The 24,034-nt window shown below is 37.1% G+C and overlaps 3 protein-coding genes and 1 non-coding gene across 4 annotated transcripts; 3 read left to right on the top strand and 1 right to left on the bottom strand.

The window, feature by feature from the left end:
* Positions 1-7,297: 7,297 nt before the first annotated feature.
* LOC102710441 lies at positions 7,298-9,218 on the top strand. The gene is made up of 3 exons (XM_040528369.1): positions 7,298-7,784; positions 8,210-8,452; positions 8,936-9,218. The coding sequence occupies exons 1-2, from the start codon at positions 7,365-7,367 to the stop codon at positions 8,393-8,395; spliced, it is 606 nt and encodes a 201-aa protein (XP_040384303.1). The 5' UTR covers positions 7,298-7,364; the 3' UTR covers positions 8,396-8,452; positions 8,936-9,218.
* Positions 9,219-10,496: 1,278 nt separating this feature from the next.
* On the bottom strand, positions 10,497-14,304 carry LOC102710156 (mitochondrial outer membrane protein porin 5-like). The gene is made up of 6 exons (XM_006662222.3): positions 14,150-14,304; positions 13,989-14,056; positions 11,790-11,900; positions 11,597-11,683; positions 11,316-11,524; positions 10,497-11,216 (listed from the first exon to the last, which is right to left on the bottom strand). Exons 1-6 carry the CDS (start codon positions 14,193-14,195, stop codon positions 10,910-10,912), a joined length of 828 nt encoding a protein of 275 aa, XP_006662285.1. The 5' UTR covers positions 14,196-14,304; the 3' UTR covers positions 10,497-10,909.
* A 4,308-nt stretch (positions 14,305-18,612) lies between these two features.
* TRNAM-CAU lies at positions 18,613-18,684 on the top strand. Its single transcript has one exon. It is a non-coding gene; the product is annotated as a tRNA-Met (tRNA).
* A 4,619-nt stretch (positions 18,685-23,303) lies between these two features.
* Positions 23,304-23,755, top strand: LOC121055577 (putative lipid-binding protein AIR1B). The gene has a single exon (XM_040528386.1). It carries the CDS (start codon positions 23,345-23,347, stop codon positions 23,753-23,755), a length of 411 nt encoding a protein of 136 aa, XP_040384320.1. The 5' UTR covers positions 23,304-23,344.
* Positions 23,756-24,034: the final 279 nt, after the last annotated feature.

Below are 24,034 nucleotides of genomic sequence, written 5' to 3'. Positions count from 1 at the left end.
AATTGATTCTTCTATTTTATGTTTGGTAAGTAGGAACAGACTTCCTTTGCAATCTCCAAGGAAAAGACTTGACCCATAATGGCCTTGTTTTTCCAGATGCTATTCACTTACTCAGCAAAGAGAGTGGTACTCTACTGAATTAAGCTGTGACAAAGGTTGTTGTTACCTCTTCATGATTCCTTAATTTATAAGCACTCTTCGAATTGCATGTACCCTGTAGAAGGATGAATACAGAATATTGTCCCCTGTAAATTTGAAGTTAATTTGAGACGCTTGAGTACATTGATTGGACTAGCCAGTATGGGACACACAGGTGAGGTTTTCAAGAACTAAATTACTAATGCCAGAAGTGTAGCATGGGGCTATGCATCTCCAGCCTAGGCCGCATTCTTTGCCCAATCAAGTTAACTTATCCCCTCGTTTTCCGCGTGCACGCTTTTCAAACTACTAAATGGTATGTTTTTAAAAAAATTCTATATAAAAGTTATTTTAAAAAATCATATTAATCTATTTTATATTTTTTTAATAATTAATTAATCATATATTAATCTATTACTACGTTTTTCGTGCCAGGGATAAGTTAACTTATCCCCTACCTGCCCAAAGGCAGCCCTAATGTCATCCACTATGTTTAACTACAGTTGGGGATAATGAGTCCCCTTCAATCTTTTGTGCATTTGTGTTCCCGAGTTTATCATTGACAGTTATTTATAATTTTCGAGAAAAATAAGCATAGCATGAATGAAATAGAAAAAAGTCCATATTTCTTATAGTTGACTCAAGTCATTACTCAATGTGTTTCTTGATGTGTACACAACAAGTCAATCTATTGTTACAACTAGAGTCTTGACAATAATTAAATTCATGGAATAGCACATTCAATTCCACTAGATCAAGTTTAACCGAACGGAGAATAAAGCAGAGATGAAAGCTTGACATTGCATCCCTTGTGTTTCCCACATATTAAGCTAAAAGAATGCTTATCGAATTACCAATTGATCTCACTAGTTGCAAAAGCTAGATGCTTCAATTTGCTTAAGGTAATGGGTAAATTCCCTGGTAAACCTGAAAGCTCACTTGATCCCTTTTATGCCCCCGAAATTTACCTGATTCCTTCCATACCCTTGAAATTTCAATTTGATCCCTTATATGCCCCTGCCATTACATTTCCAATCATTTCACCATTAAGTTTGCGATAAATGTCTTTAATTCCCTTGATGATTTAGGTTTGAATATAAGCTCGACAAAACGATAGAAAATTTCGTTTGAGTGCATAGTAAGTGCATTTTGTGTAACTAAAGAGACTACATAATTAGTGTCAAAAATTTTGACATAAAATTAAAAAAATAATAATAAATTAATTTTCTTATTTGAAATTTAATGGGACAATAGATTTTTTTATTGGGACCACTCTTAAAAAAATCGCGAGCATTGGTACTCATATCTTTGTATGAATGCTCCTTATTTTTATGACTTTTTAAAAAATAAAATAAATACAAATTTTTATTATATTATCTAAAAATAAATTTTTATCATAAATAATTTATATCACAACAAACTCATAGCTATTAATGGTCTTATGCAATAAATTTTTATATTTTTAATAATGTGATTCATAAATTTTCTATGTTTATCCAAAGGGTAAAATGGTCGATTTTATAGAAACTAGATGGTCGGCTAACAGTCAGCTGACGAGAAGAGCATGGAAGGGATCAAAATCAAATTTTGGGGTATATAAAGAAGTAAGCAAAATTCAGGGCATTAAAGGGATTCGCTAAAGTTTCATGGGCACTGAAGGGATTATCCCTTAGGTAATATCCATTATCTAAAAAGCAGTCTCACTAGTTTGCACATATTTTCGAAGATGTTCCACTAGATCACATACACATACAAACATACTTCAATTTGGTTAATGCAATCTCCATTGCATAAAAAGTGGTCAAACAAGTTTGCACCTATTTTGAGATATTCCACTAGATCACATGCATATACAGATATACTAACCAAATCCTATCATGAGCAAAATCAACTCAATATTACAGTGTATTTTTTGCAAGTAAATACATACATGTAATACTCCCTCCATTTCGCACCGTAAGACTTTATGGCTTTGCTTAATTATTATATTCATATGGATGCAAAAGAATCTAGACCCATATATAAATTATATACATTCATCCATTGATAAATCCAAGCAAGGATAAAAAGTTTAATAATATGGAACAGAGGCGGTACTAATTATAGTAATAAGTTCCGTCCAAGTTTGTTAGTTAAACAATACATATTATTGCAATTTGAGAAAAATATTTTCATGTGTCCAATGGGAGATAATTATAACAACTCAGCTTACAATTAGGAATTAATGCCTCAATTTATTTAGTATTTTATACTTTGTTTTCAACAAGTCACAATAACTAATAATTAGTTTATAATTGCATTAAATGTATAAAAATTATACCAACATAATATTATATTAACCTATATATTTTAGTACAATTTAGTTTAATATCATTAGTACAAAATACACAAAATCACCCAAGGTCATGAATAGATCACAAGTTCATCATCATCATCATACAAATTCTCATCTCAATCTTAATTACTCATAAAAAGGAGGCAACCACCTTCTTCTTCCATGCATCCATCATCAGCAAATTCTTGACAAAGGAAGCACCCAAACAGCCTTCCTCTTCTTCAACCCCCCTCCCAACCCTAGGCTAGACAAGACATATCCTCGCTTCCTTCTTCCTCCCTAGCTCCATAGGCACTCGTCACCATGTAGTCCACAACTCCGAAGATTATGGCACGGTTGGGTCTAACTCTCTTTGAGAACGTGGTAGTCAAATCTGCTAGTTGTTGAGCTCGCCACATGTCACTACTAGGGGTGGATAACGAGTTAGCTCGGCTCGGCTCGGTCTAGCTCGTTAAGATAACGAGCTGACTCGGCTCGGCTCGTTATCATAACGAGCTAAAAACCTAGCTCGGCTCGGCTCGTTACAAAGCTCAAGCTGGCTCGTTAGGCTCGTGAGCCATGCATGAAAAGTTAACCTAAACAATTTTTCAATAGATTATTCAAGCAAATTTTCAGTTCAAACATGCAAATCATATGAAATTATATCTAAATATTAAAGTTTGAACCAACAAATCATATGGTGAACCTATGAAGTACTGAACACATGCATTCCGGGGTGGAATCGATGAACGCCAGCGAATCGTGCATCCTTGGTCTAGCTCGTTAGGCTCGCGAGCAGCTCACGAGACAGCTCGAGTTGGCTCGTTATCTCTAATGAGCTAAAATGCTAGCTCGGCTCGTTAGAAAAAAAAACGAGCCGAGCCGAGTTTATCACAAGTCGAGCGAGCTAACGAGCCACGAGCTTTCTATTCACCCCTAGTCACTACCTTCTGATCTCTTAGCCTTTTGCCACCTTACCCAAGATAGGCCCTAGCTCGTTTGTTTGGCAAATCATAGTCTTATATGTGTGAGAATTTGGACTGGATGGGTGATGCGAGATTAGGTGCCCGATCATCCAATAGGTTTAATTTGATTACATGAAGATATTCATATTTTGAGGCTTCAGATCAACAATCATCACCTTGCAACCACTCTACCCGCACGTGTACTCATCATCAACCATACTCTCACGGAGTTAACCTCACCATGAAGGTTACCTCCTATAAACAATTGAAAAAATTCACTAGAATAAGAAAAACACAATCTTAAATGTACAGATGAAAGATTAATACCATGAATATGGTGTTTCATGAACAGATCTAGCAGCGAAACCTTGACCAGATAATAATTTAAGAAAAACCCACCTAAAAATGATGTCTACTAATATATATGATCAATGACGTCCTAGAGTTAGCCCTAGAGGCATCCAACTTTTGGGCCTAGCCCACAACACAGTTATAAGGTTCACGACCAAAAACAGATTCAAACTAGATTAAGGTACTATATTTGTTATGATGATTCTGGACAACGCGATTTCGATTTGAAACAAAAACCATGTGTTAGTAGAATGCAGGGTACTTGAACGATTAAGCAGAAAAGAACAAAAATTGTGAAACTCGAAACAAACATCATGAACTTAATTTTCAACTCGTAGCATGAATAAATTTAATTGAATAATATGCATGATCACATGATTAATATATAATCGGGCAATAATAATAGCATGGCATTTCATTCACCACATATGAATTACGCAAGTTCATCATTCAATTGCATGAACTTCGTTGATATCTCGGTGTCACAACGGCGACAGCGGAATCTGAAAAATAGCACCAGTAATTCCTAGTTATATATTTTGAAAAACTTAAAATCAGAAACATGCCAAACTTTTGAACCGCAAAACTAATTTTAACAAATAGATACCAGTCGAACACGTACAGAAAACTGGCTACAACATTTTTATTATGATCAAAATCTAGTTATGCTTCTGTCATCTCCACATTGCTGCGCCGGTTTTACCAAGCCAGCAGCACTGTTTTCGGAATTTAAGCTAAATGACTCATCCGAATTATACCAAACGACAATCATTAGAAAGAAATTAAAAAGATCTAAACTTTTATTCATAGCTCAAAGCTTGATTCCTGACACAATAATCCTACTTCTAAAAATCATATTTGAGCCTATCGATCGGAGTATTAGATTGCAACCATGGCCGATCAAAATCGATATTTTTTTAAATCAATGCAACTAGAGATAAAAATAAATTTGCTCTGGAGGCATGAACCTTGAATTTGCAACAAATCCAGTGAATTTGGGGAATCTACGAAGATCCTCACTTTTTTTCTTCTTTTATCGCTCTGCCTCCAACACCACCGGGGCTTTTAGCTAGGGATGAAAACGGCTTACAAACCGACGGAAACCATCATATCTACTGTTTTTATTTTTATATTTTTTTAAAATTAGAATCGAAATCAGAAACCTCGAATATAAAAATAGAGTCAAATATTACCGAATACGAAAATGGGACGAATACGAATCGGAGCGAATACGGTAACAAAAATTTATCGTATTATAAAAATCTTCAAACCGAGTTTTTTTTCGAAAATAGTAGATCAAAAATCACAAACATTAGCAACTAACCATACTACCTTTTATAATTATAACCAAGTTCATAGATTACTTTGTTAATGATTATCTTAATACCAAATAAAGGTTAGAGTTTATAGATTATTATAAATTAAAGTGCACATATGTTAGATTATTACAAGTCATTAAAAAAATAAAGTTGGTGTGTATATGTCTTTACTAGTTAAGGACTTAATATTAACTTGATGAAGTGGGCTAGACTATTTGACCTAGTATTGTGGATTTATAGCATATGGGCCTGCAAAAAAAATCCAAGAAAAGTTTAGAAAAGTTTCGAATTTGCGACAGATAGTGCCCTTATCGTATTTGTTTTCGTTTTCAAGAAAAAAAATCCGAATCCATTTCCCATAATTTCTATAAAAAAATCTGACCTACGATTTTCGTTTTTCAAAAACTGGGCCGGAATGTGAAAAGTTTCCAAATTGTTTTCATCATACTTTTAACTTTCTCACACTATTTATCAGTTGAGTTTTAGCAAGAGAAGAGCGATAAATCTGTAGTCGCTCAGTCGTGAGATCGGTAAAAAGTTGAATTTTCCGGCGTACTAGCGGATCAAACAGAGCAGCAGCACTGGCACCAGAAAAACAGAGCACAGCACAGCAGCTGCGGTAGCAGGTAGCTAGCGATGGAGTCAGTGATAGTCAGCACCTGCAGCAACGGCGAAGTCTCCTTAGGGCATGCAGTATGCAGGTCACTTCCTCAGAAAAATGGAGATGCCACGTAGGACAAAGCCATACATAGGATTCATGCTCCACAGTGCACCATTCTTCATGTGGGTCTTACTAAAACTTTTTTTTATGCATTCATCACTCCCCCTCCCGTTCTCTCCTCTCTCTCTGCTCTCTCTCTTTCCCTCTCAGTCTGCTTCGGCGGCGGCCGATGTCGCCGGCGACAGGTCAACCTCGGCGGCCAGGGCGTCCCGCAGCGGTCAGGGCAGCCCATATCTACAGCGCGATGCCCATCGGCGGTTGGGGCGGCCTAGATCGACGCCGCGGCAGCGCTCGCGGCCGTACGGATCGACGGCGCGGTAGCCGGTGAAGATCTTCGGTGGTGAGCTCTCGGTGGCAGTGCATGAGAGGCGGCCGAGCTCAGCATGCGCTGCTTGCTGCCTTCTCTGACTCTCTCACAGAAAGTTGGTTGTTCTGACAAAAAGATGCTTGCTTTTTAAAAAAAAGCCTGGCGAGGCAAGAGTTCCCTTTGCAGGGCACGGAGAGCTTCATGGGGGCGTGACCCAGTCCGAGCTGGATGAAAATCTCGCATGTGGGTGGATGAGGGTACTCGCCATATCACCGCATAGTACATGCCCTTAGTGCCTTTACATGGGGTTTGGCAGCGACGGGGGCGGCGCTTTGGTAGAGATAGTCTTTTTCCTTCCCTCCTTATTTTACTATTTATAAAGGGAAAACAATGAAATTGACACCCATGACCCATATTAATTTAACTATTGTGAATTTGTCCGAACTTCAATTGCAATATATATACTTTGTTTCGTACACCTCAACAAGCTGCCCATAGCTAAGGTCTCTAGTTGTCCATTCGTGCAACGGTCTAATAGTCTAAATTTTACTTCTATAATTTAGTTATTATCAATTTTTTCTTTATTTAAGTGTGGGATATTATAAATACACAAATTAACATCATCGTTAGGTAAGGTAGCTAAAATCTTTTATCTTTTTAAAAACTTCTAACGAGTTAAATTAGTCTGCTTTTATGCCCATAAAGGATACATGAGTAATTTGGTATTTAGAGAAAATATTTGGACTAATAGTTCATCTCAGAAATAGATTGTAAAGTCAATGTCATGTTAAAGAAAAATATAATGGCAATAATAAATCGCAAAATCAGTACGAAACTTAAAAAGAAATCTCCTAAGTATAACTTTACATGACTAAAAATCTCGTTTCTTGTTCAGTCTTTTGATTCACTGACATCAATCAAGGTTTCACTTGTCTTCGTCTGAAACATTCTATTAGTTCATATGTCGAGAGTTGATACAACCAAATCGTAGATGAGAATGCATTTTACGAGTGAAAATGCACGAGAGATATTTGGGAGTGTTTTTTTCTTTGATATATGATGTAAGAGCGATTTGTTTTTCTCCCACAAAAAAGGAACGATTTTATTTTTCTGAAAAGAAAAAATTCGCCCAGGTGATACGGAGCCCATCGCAGCAAAGCGGAACAAACAGGCACAGCAGCTCCCACCCAAATATCCGCAGCTCCTCGCTCGCCACGTGTCCTCCCTCACTCCCTCTCCTCTCCTCTCCATGGCCGCGCCGGCGCCGCCCACTACGGCGAACCCCGCCGCGCGCGCTGCTGTGCCCCTCCCGACCATGCCGGACATCATGGCGGCGTCACGCGCGCAGGGCCTGCGCGTGCGCCTCACCACGCTCGGCCCCTTCTTCCGCGTCACCGCGGCGCGGCGCTGCGGCGGCGGCGGCCGGGAGGGGGAGGGGGAGGAGGAGGAGCTGGGGCGGGCCCAGGGCGTCGTCCGCCCCTGGCCAGGCGGCTCCGTGCTGCACCTCGACTCCATGCGGATGTCCCGCGCCACGCTGCGGGTGCCCGACCGGCCCATCTTCGGGCTCGGCCTCTTCCTCGGCGCCGTCGCCGTGCGCCATGGCTTCGACGCCGGCTGCAAGCGCGCCGAGCTACTCGCCATCAACGACACGCCTACCTACCACTCTAAGGTACTGCCGCCGCCGAGTAGTGTGATGATTCTCTGTGCTGCGCGGATGGTGCTCGACGAATTGCTCCTGATGCGATTCGCTTGGTATATAGGAGACATTAAAAACAGAGAAGGCACCTTGGAAACAATACATGGAGCACAATTGATAAGAATGAAATAGTTTAGTTCTTTATTTTTTTATCATTTCCTAGTGTTATTGAAGTTTAGTTACTGACCTTGTTGATAGTGATGTTACTTACTCCTGCTGACACAACATTTAAATTTCGATATTTACAAGTCTTGATTCATCATTCCTGGTTTGAAGTAATAGATCCTCACAAAACGCATAATTTTTCTTTTCCTTTGTTTTTGCTGGACTTTTTGGGCCTGTATTTGTTCAGGCAGGCATTCAATGGTGTTCTTACCAGTATTTCTTTTTCTAATCAGCTCGTTAGGTTCTATACGAGGATGGGTTTCAAAACGGTGCATGAGGTAGACGGATCTTCAGTGACCGATCTTGCTCACATGTTAGTCTGGGGAGGTAGGGGTACAAGAATGGATGCTGACATTGAACAGCTTCTTATTAAGTGGAGCAAGAGGTTCACATCTCAAGAGTCAAGACTAGAAAGATAGCTTGTTATTAAGTGGCAGTTTTTGTAGCATGCTGGTCTGGATAGGTCATGTTATGAGGTAAAATCTTTTTACTCTGCTTTTTCTTCATTTATATAATGTTGCATTTCATTATGTGGTTGTGGCATGGTCTAATAAAAACCTAGGAGTACTAAACATTCATGAATTTATAGTAGCAAATTATGAGATAACTTGGAAGTGTAAAGTTTTTTAACCCAAAAAGAACTAATGTTCCCCAGTGATAAAGATAAGCAGTTTAGAAGTATGGAAATCCAGCATTACGCATTTATATGTTTTTGTCAGACTAAGTTTAAAATAAGTTCTTGCATCATTGAATATGGATATACTCCACTAATTCATGTTTTGCAAAGTGAAAGTAATGTTATCCCGTCATTTTTTTTAAGGTTCTGCTGATCTCTGCTCTAAATGCTATTCCTTGTGTTCTACTACATATCTTCTTTTTGGATTGCATTGATCTGGCTTCATCATGTAATATCTCAACTAGAACATGGAACTGACGTGATGTTTTGTTTCTTCACATAGGAGTTGACGCCTCTGATCTGGTATTATAGTATCTGCTCAAACCTCATTAGCATGATTACTGCTAGGAGTATATACTTGTTTATATCATGATGGTTGCAATTCTGAACTGATAATCACTTCAACAGTCTCAAGACAGAACATAGTGACGTACCCCGTTTTCTGTAACAATTGAAGTAGTATAGGCAGATTAAATGAGCTTCGAAACAAGTAAATGTCGTACCTTGGCTAAATTCATACCTGATATTCTTGTATGCTTAAAGACCGGCATCATTATTTTGTGTCACAAAGTTCCAGCGCTGCTATGCCATTGTCACCTTCTTTAAAGCCTGATTACATATTCAAGTCGACGATGGCGACTGCTGAAATTGCCTGTTGTAATACTTTCGAAAAGATCCACGGTGGACGGTGGTTATCAGGGTTCCACTTCCCGTTTCTTCCATCATCCCTACCGTGGTAACCGCTAGGACGGTTGCTGTATGGCAACCGTGGATGTCGTAAAAACCGCGATGAATTTGAAAAATAAAAAAATTGAATTCAAAACCGTGCGGATATTCATGGTTACCGCATGGTTTTGCACGGTTTCGTACAGTAACCGTGGCAAGTACTTTCCGAAACAATGTATGAGAACGGTGGTAACCATGTAATGATATTTAGGACATGTTATATGGAAAACATGCAAATTTTGACATGACCTTTTCTAAATTCTTGAGATTGCAACATACAAACATACACCGTTATATCAGCCTTCATCAAGTAATTCACATTAATAATGAGTAACAACAACTTCATTTTAATTTTTGTGTCACAAATATACCTGCTATCCATTATTACGAACAAAAAACTATTATGTATGTAGTAACATACACAAATAATTTTTCTCTATACATATTTTTCCTATATCTATCATTGTATATTTGTATTTTAACATTACAATGTGTATCTAGTGCAAATTAATAATGACTCAAAACAAAATTTTATTAACCATCTTCTTACGAAATATTATTTGCAAAAGGCTATTTTTTAATTTTTTTCCTTCGAAATTTTCGGTTATGATTTTTAATTACGCTAAAAATACACAATTTTTCATAAATTTCTTTGACAAATCTATACTATATATCAACAAATACAACATATATTTTTTCATTATATTTTCTCAAAAATTTTAAATTTTTCTTAAATTTAAACTTAAAACCACGACGGTACCGCACCTGCACGATAAGACCACTAACCGCGGTAACAGAAACCATGGTTAATAATCTGACAATTTTGCCGTTCAATGACAGAATAATATACTTTGTTGCCGCGTAATGCAGGTGGCACTTCAGTGTTAAGTTGGTATCTCTCTTTTGCTTCGTGTGCTTTTCAGTACATTTACATGGTCACTCACCGAATGTCAAACGCTCATGGAATGGGGTTCTTTGCCTTTGGTCATTTTCTGAATGGACAGATTCTTTCTCTTGCTTTATCACTAGGATGATTCCAGATTTTTTTTGTTCCCATAAGCAAATCATTTTAGAGCAGTAAATTACCAGATCATCAACACCGAAAATAAAAATGCAGAGAGAGAACGCTGTATTGATGATGAAAAAGGTAAAAAGCACAATGCTAACTCCAAATGATCAAAATGGTGCGTAATCACGATTTAACAATAACACGTGATTGTGCAAAACAGATTCTTTGATGCGCTATGTTTCTGCAAAACAGACTACATTGATACCTACTCAAAGCGGGCAGATAGCCTGACAAGTAACAAACAACTATACCTACCAATAGCATGATGATGCCTGATTCCTTCATCAGCAAATAGATGGTCAAAAAAATGGGCCTAAACAGTCCCAATGGTTAGAGACTCCATGGAGGGCCAAAACAGCAAGAGATTAACATAATGTTCACAAAAATATTATTTTCCCCTGGCAATGCATAAACACCGAAAGATTCATCCTTTTAATCACTTTCCAACCACAGACGACCTGATCAGGGTTTGAGAGCAAGAGCCAGCCCGAACTTGGGAGGTCTATCTAAGGCTTTCGTGTCGAATTCACCGGAGATTGTCAGAAGCGTCTTCGGCTTAACTGTGTGCTGAAAGAGGGTGGCAAGCTTTCCAGTGTTGTTCAGCCTCGCCTTCACAATCGTCTGATCATCAACTGTGTAGAGGCCACCAACAGTTAGCGTGTTCTCATTGGTGGACAGCTTCCGGGTTAGCTCAGCTACAGCTGCGGCCTTCTGTTTTTCGTCAAAGTGATACAAACCGGACACTTTGATGGTGTCACCTTTGTCAGCCCTGCACAAGATTGTTCTAAGCAATGGTTCGCCAAACTTACAACTACAGAATAGTTTGTGTTTGGAACTAACAGTAACACCGGAAGAATGAATAACTTACAGAATGAATGCAGCATGGTATTCAGGTTTGGTTACACCAAACCCAGCACTGTACTTTGTGAATTTGCCAGTAGCTGTGTCATACCCACCTTCTGCCCCAAAGGCAATTCCATGTCCACCTACGGTACCAGAAAACTCAACCAGTGGAGAGGGCTTCATGCCAACCACAGTAGCGAAACTTGCATTATCATGGAAGTATTGCAACTCCACCTGTGAGGAAATGTCAGCAGTTAGCTTATGAACCACTTCAACATCACAAGGTAGACACAAGAAAGTAATCACCTTTCCAGCATTGTAGTCAGGTAGCTTAATGGAAGTCACAAGTTTTGTGGAAGGCAGGGCTTCCAATACAGTCAAAGTAGTAGATATCTGCATAATTAAATAATATTAAGTATTAAAGCTAGCAACATACCATATCAGGGCAAAGACCATATCAGGGCAAAGAGTAATAAGCTCAAAACTCCAAATAACTAACATTTGATTCTGTGTCCACTTTGACATCAATGACGCTATTTTTATACTTGTACACTGAGTTGACATCAAGAGAATAAAGTCCTCCTTTCTTCACAGCTGAGGAGGTGAGAGTCTGAAAAGTCAAAAACAAAATTCATTACTCAATCATCTATTCTCTAATTGAAAACAAGCAAACTTGGCATGAGACCAATGAAAATAAACTCTAAAGTAGTAATTTCAGATAACAACTTATAAGTCGAATATCTCAGCATTGATGAAGCCAAAAGGAAAATAACCATTTCAGGTTCAAATGCATTACATACTATCTTTATGTGGCTTAGAGCGATTCAAAGAAATTTCTTAAAGCAAAACACAGAACTTTGAAGATTCCCCATCAAGCAATTTGGTGCAAATAGTAGCAAGGAAACAAAGCAACTTGGTGGAACATAGTAGTTACATATCATGTTCATGTTCCATAAATAGCATCTAACACCACAAACAACTGAATTAGCATAATTCAATCCAAAGATAGAGCCAATGTGCACAGTATTAGCTCTCGCAGAAAGCAAAGATTTGCAAGCAAGCACAAGTTTCATACCATGTTCTACAAATAGCATCTAACACAATAAACTTCTGAAGCCAATCAGAGTACAAGTTCATGGATGCATATAATTAAAGTTGTCATGATCAGTTGCTTGCTGAACCACATTATGTTATTCAAGTAGGGCAAAAGGAAAGCAAGACGAATTGCAGTCAGAAGGATTTAAAAGTCTAGAGCATCAACAATACATACAACAGCTCAATTCACTTCCTTTGACACAGATGACTCGTTTGCAGTTAGCTATTCTATATGTGAAGCCTGGGATGAGACATCCAACTTGCACCTTCCTAACGACTTCCCTATTCAGGGATTACCTCATCTCCGTCCATCCATCATAACAAAGAGAGTTTTGGAGATGACAAGGTGAAGGAGTGGAGTCAAGGTCTAGCATGTTCTTGGGAACTGATAGAAACAATGGCAGAATGATGAGCCATAATGGTGAAACAGAACATACTGATAAGGCTCTTGTAAGAAAGCTGCATGCATGACTTGACCAAACATTCAAACAATGATATAAGTAAAGACATGTAGATAACATAAGGCTCCAAACATAGCTTCACGTTCTTATCTTATTTCACCAAATAGAAATCACATGCAAGTACAACAGCCTAAATCTAATCAGTTTTCCAATATCCATTGAGCTGTTTCCTTTTTTCACGTTCTACCTTCCTACAGAAGCCAGCTCCCTTCTGCAGAAGCTATTTTAAGGGGCAGCAATCAAGGTCTTGATAAGAATTAACAACATAACTTAGAAGCTATACTATCAGATGATCATATAGCACTTAACAAAAACAAAAAGCGAAACAAGAAATAAATTATACGATTTCTAGGTGATGTTAAACTCATTTATAAGACAAGTACAAAAATGACTATTGCTTGGCAGTACAAAACCCCATATAGAAGAGAAAGAACAATTACAGAAGACATTACCATAATAGAAGAGTTTCTCATTTTCTTAAAATGAATCAGTAAGCATAAGTTTAGTTCAGCGACCTTTTGATATTTCACCAATAGAATATTTCTCTACACAAAATTATAACTGAATGAAGGACAGTCTAATAGGAGCACCCTTGCATGGAAATTACAATAAAACATGTTAATGCAGCCGCAGAGTACCATTTTGATGCAACAATCATAGAAACTTAACATACAGGAGAAAAAAAAAAAGCGAAGTAGTCGACTTCTTCAGTGGCTACAGAATGACTAAACTGCCGTGTGCCGTGACAGGTTTCTGAAAGTTAAATCGCGTCACAGATAAAATGAAAAATATAAGCGCTGAAGCAACAAAAACTCATAATCAGAGGACGGAGTCACAATCTTCGAAAAAAGATACCCAAGCATCCACTGCACAGCCAACGCACAATGCGCCTCATCCGAAACAGTACCACATGGCTCACATCTCGCGAACTCACACTTAAACAACAAGAGTGAACCGTGCGCAAGCAGCAATGCAGCATCAGCAGAGCACACAGGTACATTAGACACCACCCGTCCCACAGTCTAAGCAATTCCTACAACCCTAGAATGTAATCCGAGAAGCTGAATACGCAAGCAGCATCAAATCAAACCATAGGAGACCGAGGCCAGCCAGAGCACGGCGTCAATCGGAGGGGGGCTTACCAGGCCGGAGGTGGTGAGGGTGGAGACGGTGACCTTCTGGTCGCAGGTGTAGTCCTTGGTGAGCAGATCTGCGGATCACCCCGAACCCAGGATCAATATCAGCGAGCGCGCGGCGGAGGCAGGAACAGATGGGGGATCAAGAACAGGGGGGGGAGACGTACCCTTGGCCTTCTTGCCGATGTCGGAGAAGAGGCCCGGGCCCTTCATGGCGGCCGGCCGCTAGGGTTCCGGGGAGGGAGGCGGCGGCTGGGTGGCGGCGGGCGAGGAGAGAGGGAGGAAGAAACGAAGGTGGTGACTGGCAGGCAGCGATGACTCCCTCCCGTTGCCACTCTTTTCTTTTACTCTACCATTCGCATATTGCTCGTCTAGGTAACGTTATTTTATTAAAAAAATACTAGTACCTCCATAACGTAATATATATATATATATATATAAAGGTTTGAACATTCATTTTATTTAAAAATTTAGTATAAATATAAAAAATAATAAGTCATGCTTAAAGTTCTTTTGATAATAAAGTAGTCACAAGCAAAATAAATGATATTTTCATAATTTTCGAATAAGATAAATGGCCAAACATTACAAGCAAAAAGTTAAACTTTCTTACATTATGAAATGAGAGGTATCATTAATATCTTATATATTAAAATAAATTTAATAAAAATAGTTTGATATATATTACCTTTGTTCTATATTATAAAACTTTTTAGGCTTATCTAGATTTATTTGTCTGTTAATGTATCTAGACACGTATATAAAACATATATAATGATATATGGATAAATTTAGGCAAATTCGAAAAATAGGTTTTAGTTATTTTTGTTTCAAACAATGAGACTTTCTGTACTGTGTGATTTTGTTACAGCTATTTGAGGGGTAAGAATGAACTGCTGCTAAGTTGAAAGCTTATCTTAGACTAGTAAAATATCCATGTGTTGTGAGGAATGAATCTTATCGGTCGATGAACGGTTACATGTGTAAAAAATCCAAATATTCGTTTCAAAATTTTCCATGTTGTTCAAATTTTTATCTAGGGACATGTCAAAACATATATCACCTTTAATTTAGACATTTTCTCAAATTGTATAAACGGAGGCGGTTCCAGTTGAAACTCCATGGCGTGCGCAGAAAGGAATACACAAGGGTTAAATGCAGGTAGCTCATTTTACGCTTCACGTGGAACCAGATGAGTACATTATTAATTGAGTACTAATTATTACAAACTCAATAATTTGATTCAATTTGTTTTCCTAAGAAACTTCTATATAAAAAATAAACCTACCATTTAACACATGGGAAAGCGTTCTCACCTAATAAGATAAATCAATTAATCAAACATACCATAAAACTCAAATGAAGCATCATCTACGTACCGATCAGACAAATCAAATTGCTAAAAATATTTTGGAGAAATACGTTTGAACTGACTACATCTAATGCTCGTGAGACAATTTCTGCATGGGTCCAAAATGTCAGTGAATAACACATGTCCGCACTCCGGCCAAAATATATGAATTTGTATGACTCCCAAAATATAATTGTTTATGTCACTGTTAATACTACTACATGTCTTGTTGCTTTTTTATTATTATAATCACTTCCCATCCTACCCTCGTATACTCTCCCAGAGTCATTCATTTTTGACTCGATGCCATACTAATTTGTTCATCAGGAGTAGCAAAGTCTTGTTTTAAGCTTAATCTCTATTAAAAGTCCAATAAATATTCATATTTTGGGATAGATTGAGTATACACAAATTAATGAAAAAACATATGATTATTTTTTTGGAGCACGTGACATTGGTTGAACTTATAGCACTTACCAAATAAAACATTCCCTATGAAAAAAGAACATATATTCCACCCAATGTGTGGAGCATACTGCAATTTTCGCATCATCCAAGCCAATGTGTGTAGATGTGTTAATGTAGGGATACATGTAGACTATAATAGTGTAAAATAAAAATTTCTACCACGTAACCAGAAAGGATCGTGACTCGTCGTTGCCACATGACACACCGTGCAATGGAAGAAGGTGCTAAATAGTTGAAGTAGTATCGGCGATCTAACGTCCGTCAATATAAAGAAAGTAGTCGATCGCTGTCGATTAACCTTCTCCACATGTATGCACCGCACGGTGCAACTTTGCCAATTAACACCGTAATTTAGTAGTGGTTTTAGTGGTATCAACACGTCCAGGGAAGGAAAGGAATATACTAGTGTGCTAGCATTTGAGTGTGGCTAGAGCTTGGCTTGGAAGGAGGATGGCTAGTGTTTTCTCACGTGACGAACTAGCCTCCTCGCCCTTGTATATATATAAGACCTGAAATAAGGCCTCGAAGCTCCATAGGAGTCCTACTTGGATCTCTACCCGAACTAAACCCGTATTGGATGAACATCTAATTCGCGTATTCCAATCCATTAAGTGTGTAACTCAGAGGTTCATGAATACTCAGTTGTAACCCGAAAACTCCTTTTCGGTCCACGTGCCAACAACGTCTCCTACCAGAATATATTGATCCACCGAGCAAATATAAAGATCACATCGACTAAATCTATAGTGTATCTTTATATTAATCCTTTCGACTCTCGATATCGAGTATGCTCAACGCTATATATATGTCATTCGTTCAATATTTCAATAATTCACTCGATCGTGTAATAGATTACTTAACTTATGATAGACTCCTTGATCACCTTTGGCATGACCATGCACTTTCGTAATCTATAACACCGATGGGTACAAAGATATCTCTCCTATAGATCGAGGGGAAAATTCATCTTGATTATTCACAGCCCACTACATGTTTTATAGTATGCTCGAAGACTACTTTTATAACAACTAGTCACGATGTAGCGCTTAGTAGTTCCCAAGCAATCCACTACACAACACATCGGTGCACACATCGGTGCAGATCGATGGCGGGCGGAGGCAGAGGTTCACCTGCCTGCCCTCCTCGCCTCACGCCCAACACCTTCTACCTCTACTCTCTGAGGGATTTCTGCCAACAAGAGTTCAAACCCACCAAAGGTTAGAGTGTTTTCAACAGCTTATCCAAATTTTATCATCCATATTACCATTTTGACGACCATCCAAAATAGATTATCTATTTATATCATATATCACTCTAATATGGTATCCATATTACATCATCCATATATATTTTATTAATAGTTTTCAACCACATCCTTTCATATTGTTATTAGTCTCTACTCTTGTGATTGGATGTTGTCATGTTAAGATATGGAGGGAAGAGAGAGAACATCCATATTTGGAGTTCCCCTTTTCAATATGGATGATGTTTTATTTTTGGGTGATGATAAGATAGATGATTTGTCGAACCCATTTTTTCCCTAACATCATCTAATTTTAGGATGGTTAGGTTTGCTCTAAAACACATTACGCCCAATAGATCCAGCAAACTAAATGAAACAAGATATACATCAGCATATCTTATTATAGGTAAAACCGATGTCGATCTATTATTCTGTTGGTGCCAGTCTCAATATATATAGTTATCAACTGTAAACTAGGTAACCGAGCTAGATGAGTTTTATGGGGATAAAACTCCTCTCTTATCTTATGAAACTTCCTCATTTAATGACTCTACTAGGTCAGTAATTTTACTGATATGATACCCTATTTAATATGCATGATATCCCCATAAAACATACATTGAGACTGACCTAACCACAGCTAAAAACAAAAATTATGAGTTCGATTCATTCTCCATGGATTGATTTTTATTCGATGCAATGGTGGGTGTCATATTCAGTGCACAACCGCTACAACCATTTATATTAGTGAAATGTTCACCTCTTAATTATTTCACCTCGAACTAAACTAATTATTCTACTCTGTCATACTAAATCTAAGCAACTATTTTTCCAGTATGGTTATAACTATTTAAGATGCGTATGTATGTAGGCTAAACGGTACATACTGTTATACATGTCTACATATAATTTACTCTCTAAATATGTCACTCTAATTTAGATCGCTTATACTCATATTCTACCTACGGATATAGAGCACCATAGCAAGCCACACATGCATCTACAACTTACCACGATAGTGTACCACGTTCCAATACTGTTTATATCTTTTTTTATGACCTTTTGGTGATGTTTTTATTACTCGTGTATACTTTGCTGCAGTCTTCACTCGTTCCTTAATTTATACATCTTGATTCAAATATATAATACCAATAACAACCTATAAAATCATGATGTCTATATTTATCTATAAATATGGGACTCCATATGTTTCGTAGTTTATTATGTCTATATTTATCTATAAATATGGGACTTCATACGTGACTGACATGGGCGCGTCCTATCTTCTAGTAATTCTAAAGTGTCACATGGCTAGAAGATCACTCATGTTTTCGTTTTCCTAAGTTGAGCATTTTACTCACACATGGGCCTCTCTCGTATGCGAAAAAAAACTAATCTAATACTAGATATGATATATTGTAGCATTATAAATTTAGATATATCTCTGTTCAGATTTATTTTATCTATTATTTGATTTTTTTTTAACGGAGTGAGTAGTTACCTCGGGAGCCCACACAACAGCACGTCAAATATATTAGTAATCAAGGTCATTACTACAGAATAACAAAATCAGAGTGGCGCAGCGGAAGCGTGGTGGGCCCATAACCCACAGGTCCCAGGATCGAAACCTGGCTCTGATATTAATTTTTTTACTTATCTCCTGTAAATATGCTCTAAATAGTCATAAGTTTTTTTCGTTCAAAAATTGTATGCGCTCTTTTCGCTATCTTAGCCTTTTGTTTTGGGCAAATTCTAAATACTTGTAAGTTTTGTTCGTTCAGAGCTGTTTTCGCTATCTTAGCCTTTTGTTTTGGGCAAATTCCCTATATACCCCTATAATTTCATCCAATCTCTTCCACCTCCCTAAAATTTGCTTGGTCTCTTATATACTCCTAAGTGTTTATTTGAATTCCTTATGTACCCATTATGTTAGTTAACCATTAGTTTGACCATTAGTTTTTGTTAAAATTACTTTATTGTTTTTGGTATATTGCTAAAAGCTAGAAATTTTTTATGTGTAAATTATTTGAGTTGTAAAAACCAATAAGGAATAAATTACTAAATAGTTGTTACGATTTTTAGAAATAAACCATTATTTCATTAAAATAAAAAAGATTTATTGTAAAAAATTTTGCATCAAATTTGAAAATTACTTTTCAACAAATATGTAGTGAAAAAAGATTTGTTGCAAAAAAACAAAGAGGATGTAATTAGTTTATAAAAAATATTTAAAATATTTAAATAAATTTCAGATCAAATTTGATTAATTTCGTATAACTTCCCAAAAATTAAAACCTAAACAACATTTAGTTTTAGTGCTTAATTTTTTTTGGTGAAACTAATGTATGGATTTAATCATATTTTTTTAAAAAATAAGTTTTATTATTTAAGTTTGACATTAAATGATTATATCACTTGTATTTTAGTATAAGTTAATATTTTCATATGAAAATTTATTGGATAGGTAGCACATATGTATAGGAGGGGTAATATAGTCATTTTAAAATATTTAACTGTCAACTAACGGAGATGGGTACGAAGGGGATCAGAATGAAAACTCAGGGCTATATAAGGGAGGTAAAATTCAGGGGTATTAAAGGGATTGAGCATATTTTCAGTTGTATGTAGGGAATTTTCTCTTTGTTTTGTTATTGTTTTTGCAATCGTTGGCTGTAAGCTATAAATCCTCCCTTTTTTCGTTACTTTTTTCTTACAATTTGGTAAAATCTCCTATTAGCTATAAATACTCATAATTTTTGTTCGTTTATTTCTCCAAACACTTACGGTTTTGTACAAAAAAAAAACATCATTATATATCATTGTCCCTGACTCTATGATGGATGTAATTATTTTCGGTTTTTTATTTTGGTGGCATTTCAAAAATGTCAACAAAATAAGATAGTCCATTAGTTTTATTCTAACTCAAATATATTATGTTTAACAGAGTTTATAAGAACAACATCAAATAAGTTTGATTACATCCACCATTGAATATATTTTATAGTATATTAATTTGGGTTGAAAATATTGCTTTATTTTTCTATAAATTTGATTAAAATTAAAGATGCTTGATTTAGGATAAATCTTAAGTAAGTTATAGTATCAAATGTAGCATATATTGAGCTACATGTACTTCTTTATATGTTTAGTAATTGGAGTCTAGAAGTTCCAAAATGTAGAAGTCTACAATTTTCCATATCAATCAGAAAAGCTGCAAATTCCCATATCAACGTAAAAAAATCATATACATCCATATCTATCAGATTTTGGCGGAAATTCTCCACCCTAGTATAGGTGAATTTATCAAATTTAGAAAACAGACGTCAATTGTACGTTCCTGTTTAGACTCTCAATTAATGCCGTATATTTTCCCCATGACTATTAATGCCGTATTAATAGATGTATAATTGTACCCAGTTGTGAGTCATAAATATAGTTTTTCTTATGACTTCCTAATTCTTAATTCCTGAATTAATAAATTACCCGCGTTTTACTTTGGATCCCACTTAAACCTATGTTTCACTTTGAGCCAGTTAAATTTATTATTGATACACAATTTAGAACATTTCAAACAACTTTTATAGTCATATCTAACATCTCTTTTGGCAAATATATTGACCGCACGTAAATGGAAGTTTGTCGGTGTACTGGAGTCGACGTGTTCGAGGTCGTTGTTGTGTGCTAAAAAATATTTCAGGATAGTACAAACTATAACAATGATAGATTTGCCTGGTCAAAGTAAAAAAAAAAAAGAAGATTAAGAGTGCAGCAAAGTGAAAGTTAGGTAATAAAGCGTGGAGTAAAATGTAATTTAATCTTTATGATTTAATAAATCCAACATTCAAATTAATAAATACTCAGTTATGGTCTAATTTTACTCTATAGATATATATATTATCCGAAATTTGGAAGTAATAAAAATCAATGGCCAATTAATAATTATTGAGTAGTACTTGATCTAGAGTGTCAATCCCACTCTCTGTCTGTGGTCATAAATACTTGACTTTTAGATAATATTTGGTACAGTACTACTTGATCGCTTACTGGTTGCTAACTTAGCATTAATTATCATTAAAAGATCAACATAGTTAGATAGACTAGATTAATCTGGGCCAATTAGTTGAGCTCCTAAATGCTGTAAAGATGTATGCATATAAATTTTAACTCAACTCACTTAGCACTGGAGGCAAAAAATAAATCCAAAATGAAAACATAATATTGTCATGTATTAGTATCTAATAGTGTTGGAGGCATTATAAGTGATAATCTTAGTATTCTTCCAGGCAATCCTAGTCGAGTTTGAGTAGGTATTAACAATCTTTATGTAGTTACTGGTCGAGTGTACATCACTGCCGGTTTGTCTAGCTGCCAGTGTTATTATTGTGTATCACTGCCGGTCCATGCTTCCAGCGCAGTAAATGCTAATTTTGGGGGAATATATAAATTGGTTTTGATTTGCATGACATATATTTTGTTTTTATTTGCATTTTATCGCTTCATTCTACATTTTATTACTTAATACCCAACAAATTCCACTGACACGTACAGAAGCTTTGATATATACATCCATTCAATAATTTCCCCAAAGAATTCCATAAAGATTTTTCATCCAACAAAATTTTATCGAGAAAATTCCATAGATTTCATGATTCCTCCTGCAACAAATACTTGGGGATGTAAAAATTACAAGTGGAAAAGTTATCAACTAACAAGATGTTGATCTTATCAAGATCTACAATTTTGATGTGTGGTCTAGCTCCATCCGAAGTCATTTGAAAATTTTAAAACCTAAGCTATCCAAATAAATCTGAGGGCTTGTAATGTACATTTAGGCATGTAAATTTACATGATCATAAACAAAAATATTACAAACAACAGAATTGTAATCTCATGTCGATGTGTACAATTTTTATATAAAATCTGGGTGTCGCTACCGGTTCGATTCGCCATGGCCAGGACAATCCGCTGGAATATCCCGTCCATTCAATATCAGTGCCAGTTCATGCTATAAAATCGACGATGGTACGTAATACTGACGGCTCAAGCACACAACTAACAGGCTGGTAGTACTAGGGTATCTCCATCGGTTAGAGCAAGTTCAATAAATTTATCTACTGCCAATCTAATAGCCAATGCATACAATAGTTAGCTACAAAACATCAATACATGACCCCACATGTTATACACGTGCAGCTGGCTACAAATTAGTAGTCCACCTCTCTTCGCTCTTACCTTTTATCTCTTTAAAATATGTTTATAGCTGGCTTGCAGCCTGATATTGTACCTGCTCTTAACAGCTAAAATCTGTACTGTTTCATATGTGCCGGTTCTGGCTACAAACTGGTACTAACACCGCGTAACACTGCCGGAGTAGCGATTCACTTCGTTTCCCACGTATTATCAGTTCACGTCGAACCGGCAGCGATGGGCCAACACACTCATAGGTTCTATGGTGCCGATGGTCGAAATCATTTACTATCTCGGTTTCAACTTTATAGTATCATGGCCGTGTTTGACATCGAGGGAGATAAGGGTTAGTTACATGGCGCGAAAAACATACTATTAAATTAGTACATGATTAATTAATTATTAATTATAAAAAATAAAATAGATTAATATAATTTTTAAAGTAACTTTTCTATAGAAAATTTTTGCAACAAATACACCATTTAGTAGTTCGAAAGCGTACGCGTGGAAAAAAAGAAAATCTACATAACTTACATGGCATGCCGAATAGGGCCTATGCAGATTCATATGACTACTAATAAAACTAAACATATATACAAATAATATATATTGATCAATAGATAATATAATCGTAGCTAAAAAGACTCATGCCCCGTTCGTTAGGTGTGAGACGGTGGGTTAGTTATCTGGCGCGAAAAACGGAGTAATTTATTAGTATATGATTAATTAATTATAAATTATTAAAAAAATATAAAATAGATTAATATGATTTTTTAAAATAACTTTTCTATACACTGTAATAGCAGTTTGGGAAACGTGCGCGTGGAAAAAGAGGGAGATAAGATAACTACACTGACGGCCTCAATCTACTTCCGTCATACGAGTTGTCGTATCTTATCTGCCTCGATCAAACAACTGGCCATGCAAGCACAACCCATCAACCCTACCAACCACTCCTATCGTGCATATGCAACTAGCGGCAATGCACACTTGCAATCATCTATAAATACCCGGAGATCCCTGACTGCCCAATTCAGCAAAAACCATCCAAAACCAACACAAGCTAAAAGCATCGTCACAGCTAGCTCGCTCGATCACCTCATCACCTGAGCGATGGCTTCCAAGATCCATGCCCTAAGCCTCCTCCCCTTGCTCGCCGCCGTCGTTGTCCACGCAGGCTGCGCACCCAGCTGTCCCGCCGGTGAGCCGCCGGCTGCGCCCGTCGTTGCCACAGCACCGCCGCCGCCGTGCGACAACGGTGGCCACGGCCGCTGCCCGATCGACGCGCTGCGGCTGAGGGTGTGCGCCAACGTGCTCAACGGGCTCATCGGCGTCAAGATCGGCGGCGGCCCCGAGGAGTGCTGCTCGCTGCTGTCGGGGATCGCCGACCTCGACGCCGCCGTCTGCCTCTGCACCGCCGTGAAGGCCAACGTGCTCGGCCTCGTCAACCTCGACCTGCCCATCGACCTCAGCCTCATCCTCAACAAGTGCAGCAAGAACTACCCATCCGGATTCACCTGCTAATTCATATATATATATATATATATATATATATATATATATATATATATATATATCGCCGCACAAATTAATGTTCGAGTTTAGTTGTGCAGAAGAAAATTAACGAGTCTCCGCATGTGTATGTTGAGTTGCATGCATGCATAATTTATCATGAAATAATAAGTGTACGTCTCGCGTTTGATTGCATGTATGCAGGTCGATCGATGTCCGCTAGCTTGTGTACCGTCCTTAAACCACATGATTGTTGTAACTTAGTTGTAATATCCATTAATTATATTATAT

This window comes from Oryza brachyantha, chromosome 10, assembly GCF_000231095.2.
Source record: "Oryza brachyantha chromosome 10, ObraRS2, whole genome shotgun sequence".
Classification (NCBI taxonomy): Eukaryota; Viridiplantae; Streptophyta; class Magnoliopsida; order Poales; family Poaceae; genus Oryza; species Oryza brachyantha.
Note: the sequence above shows the minus strand (reverse complement) of the source record. Positions and strands in the feature narration are given on the sequence as shown.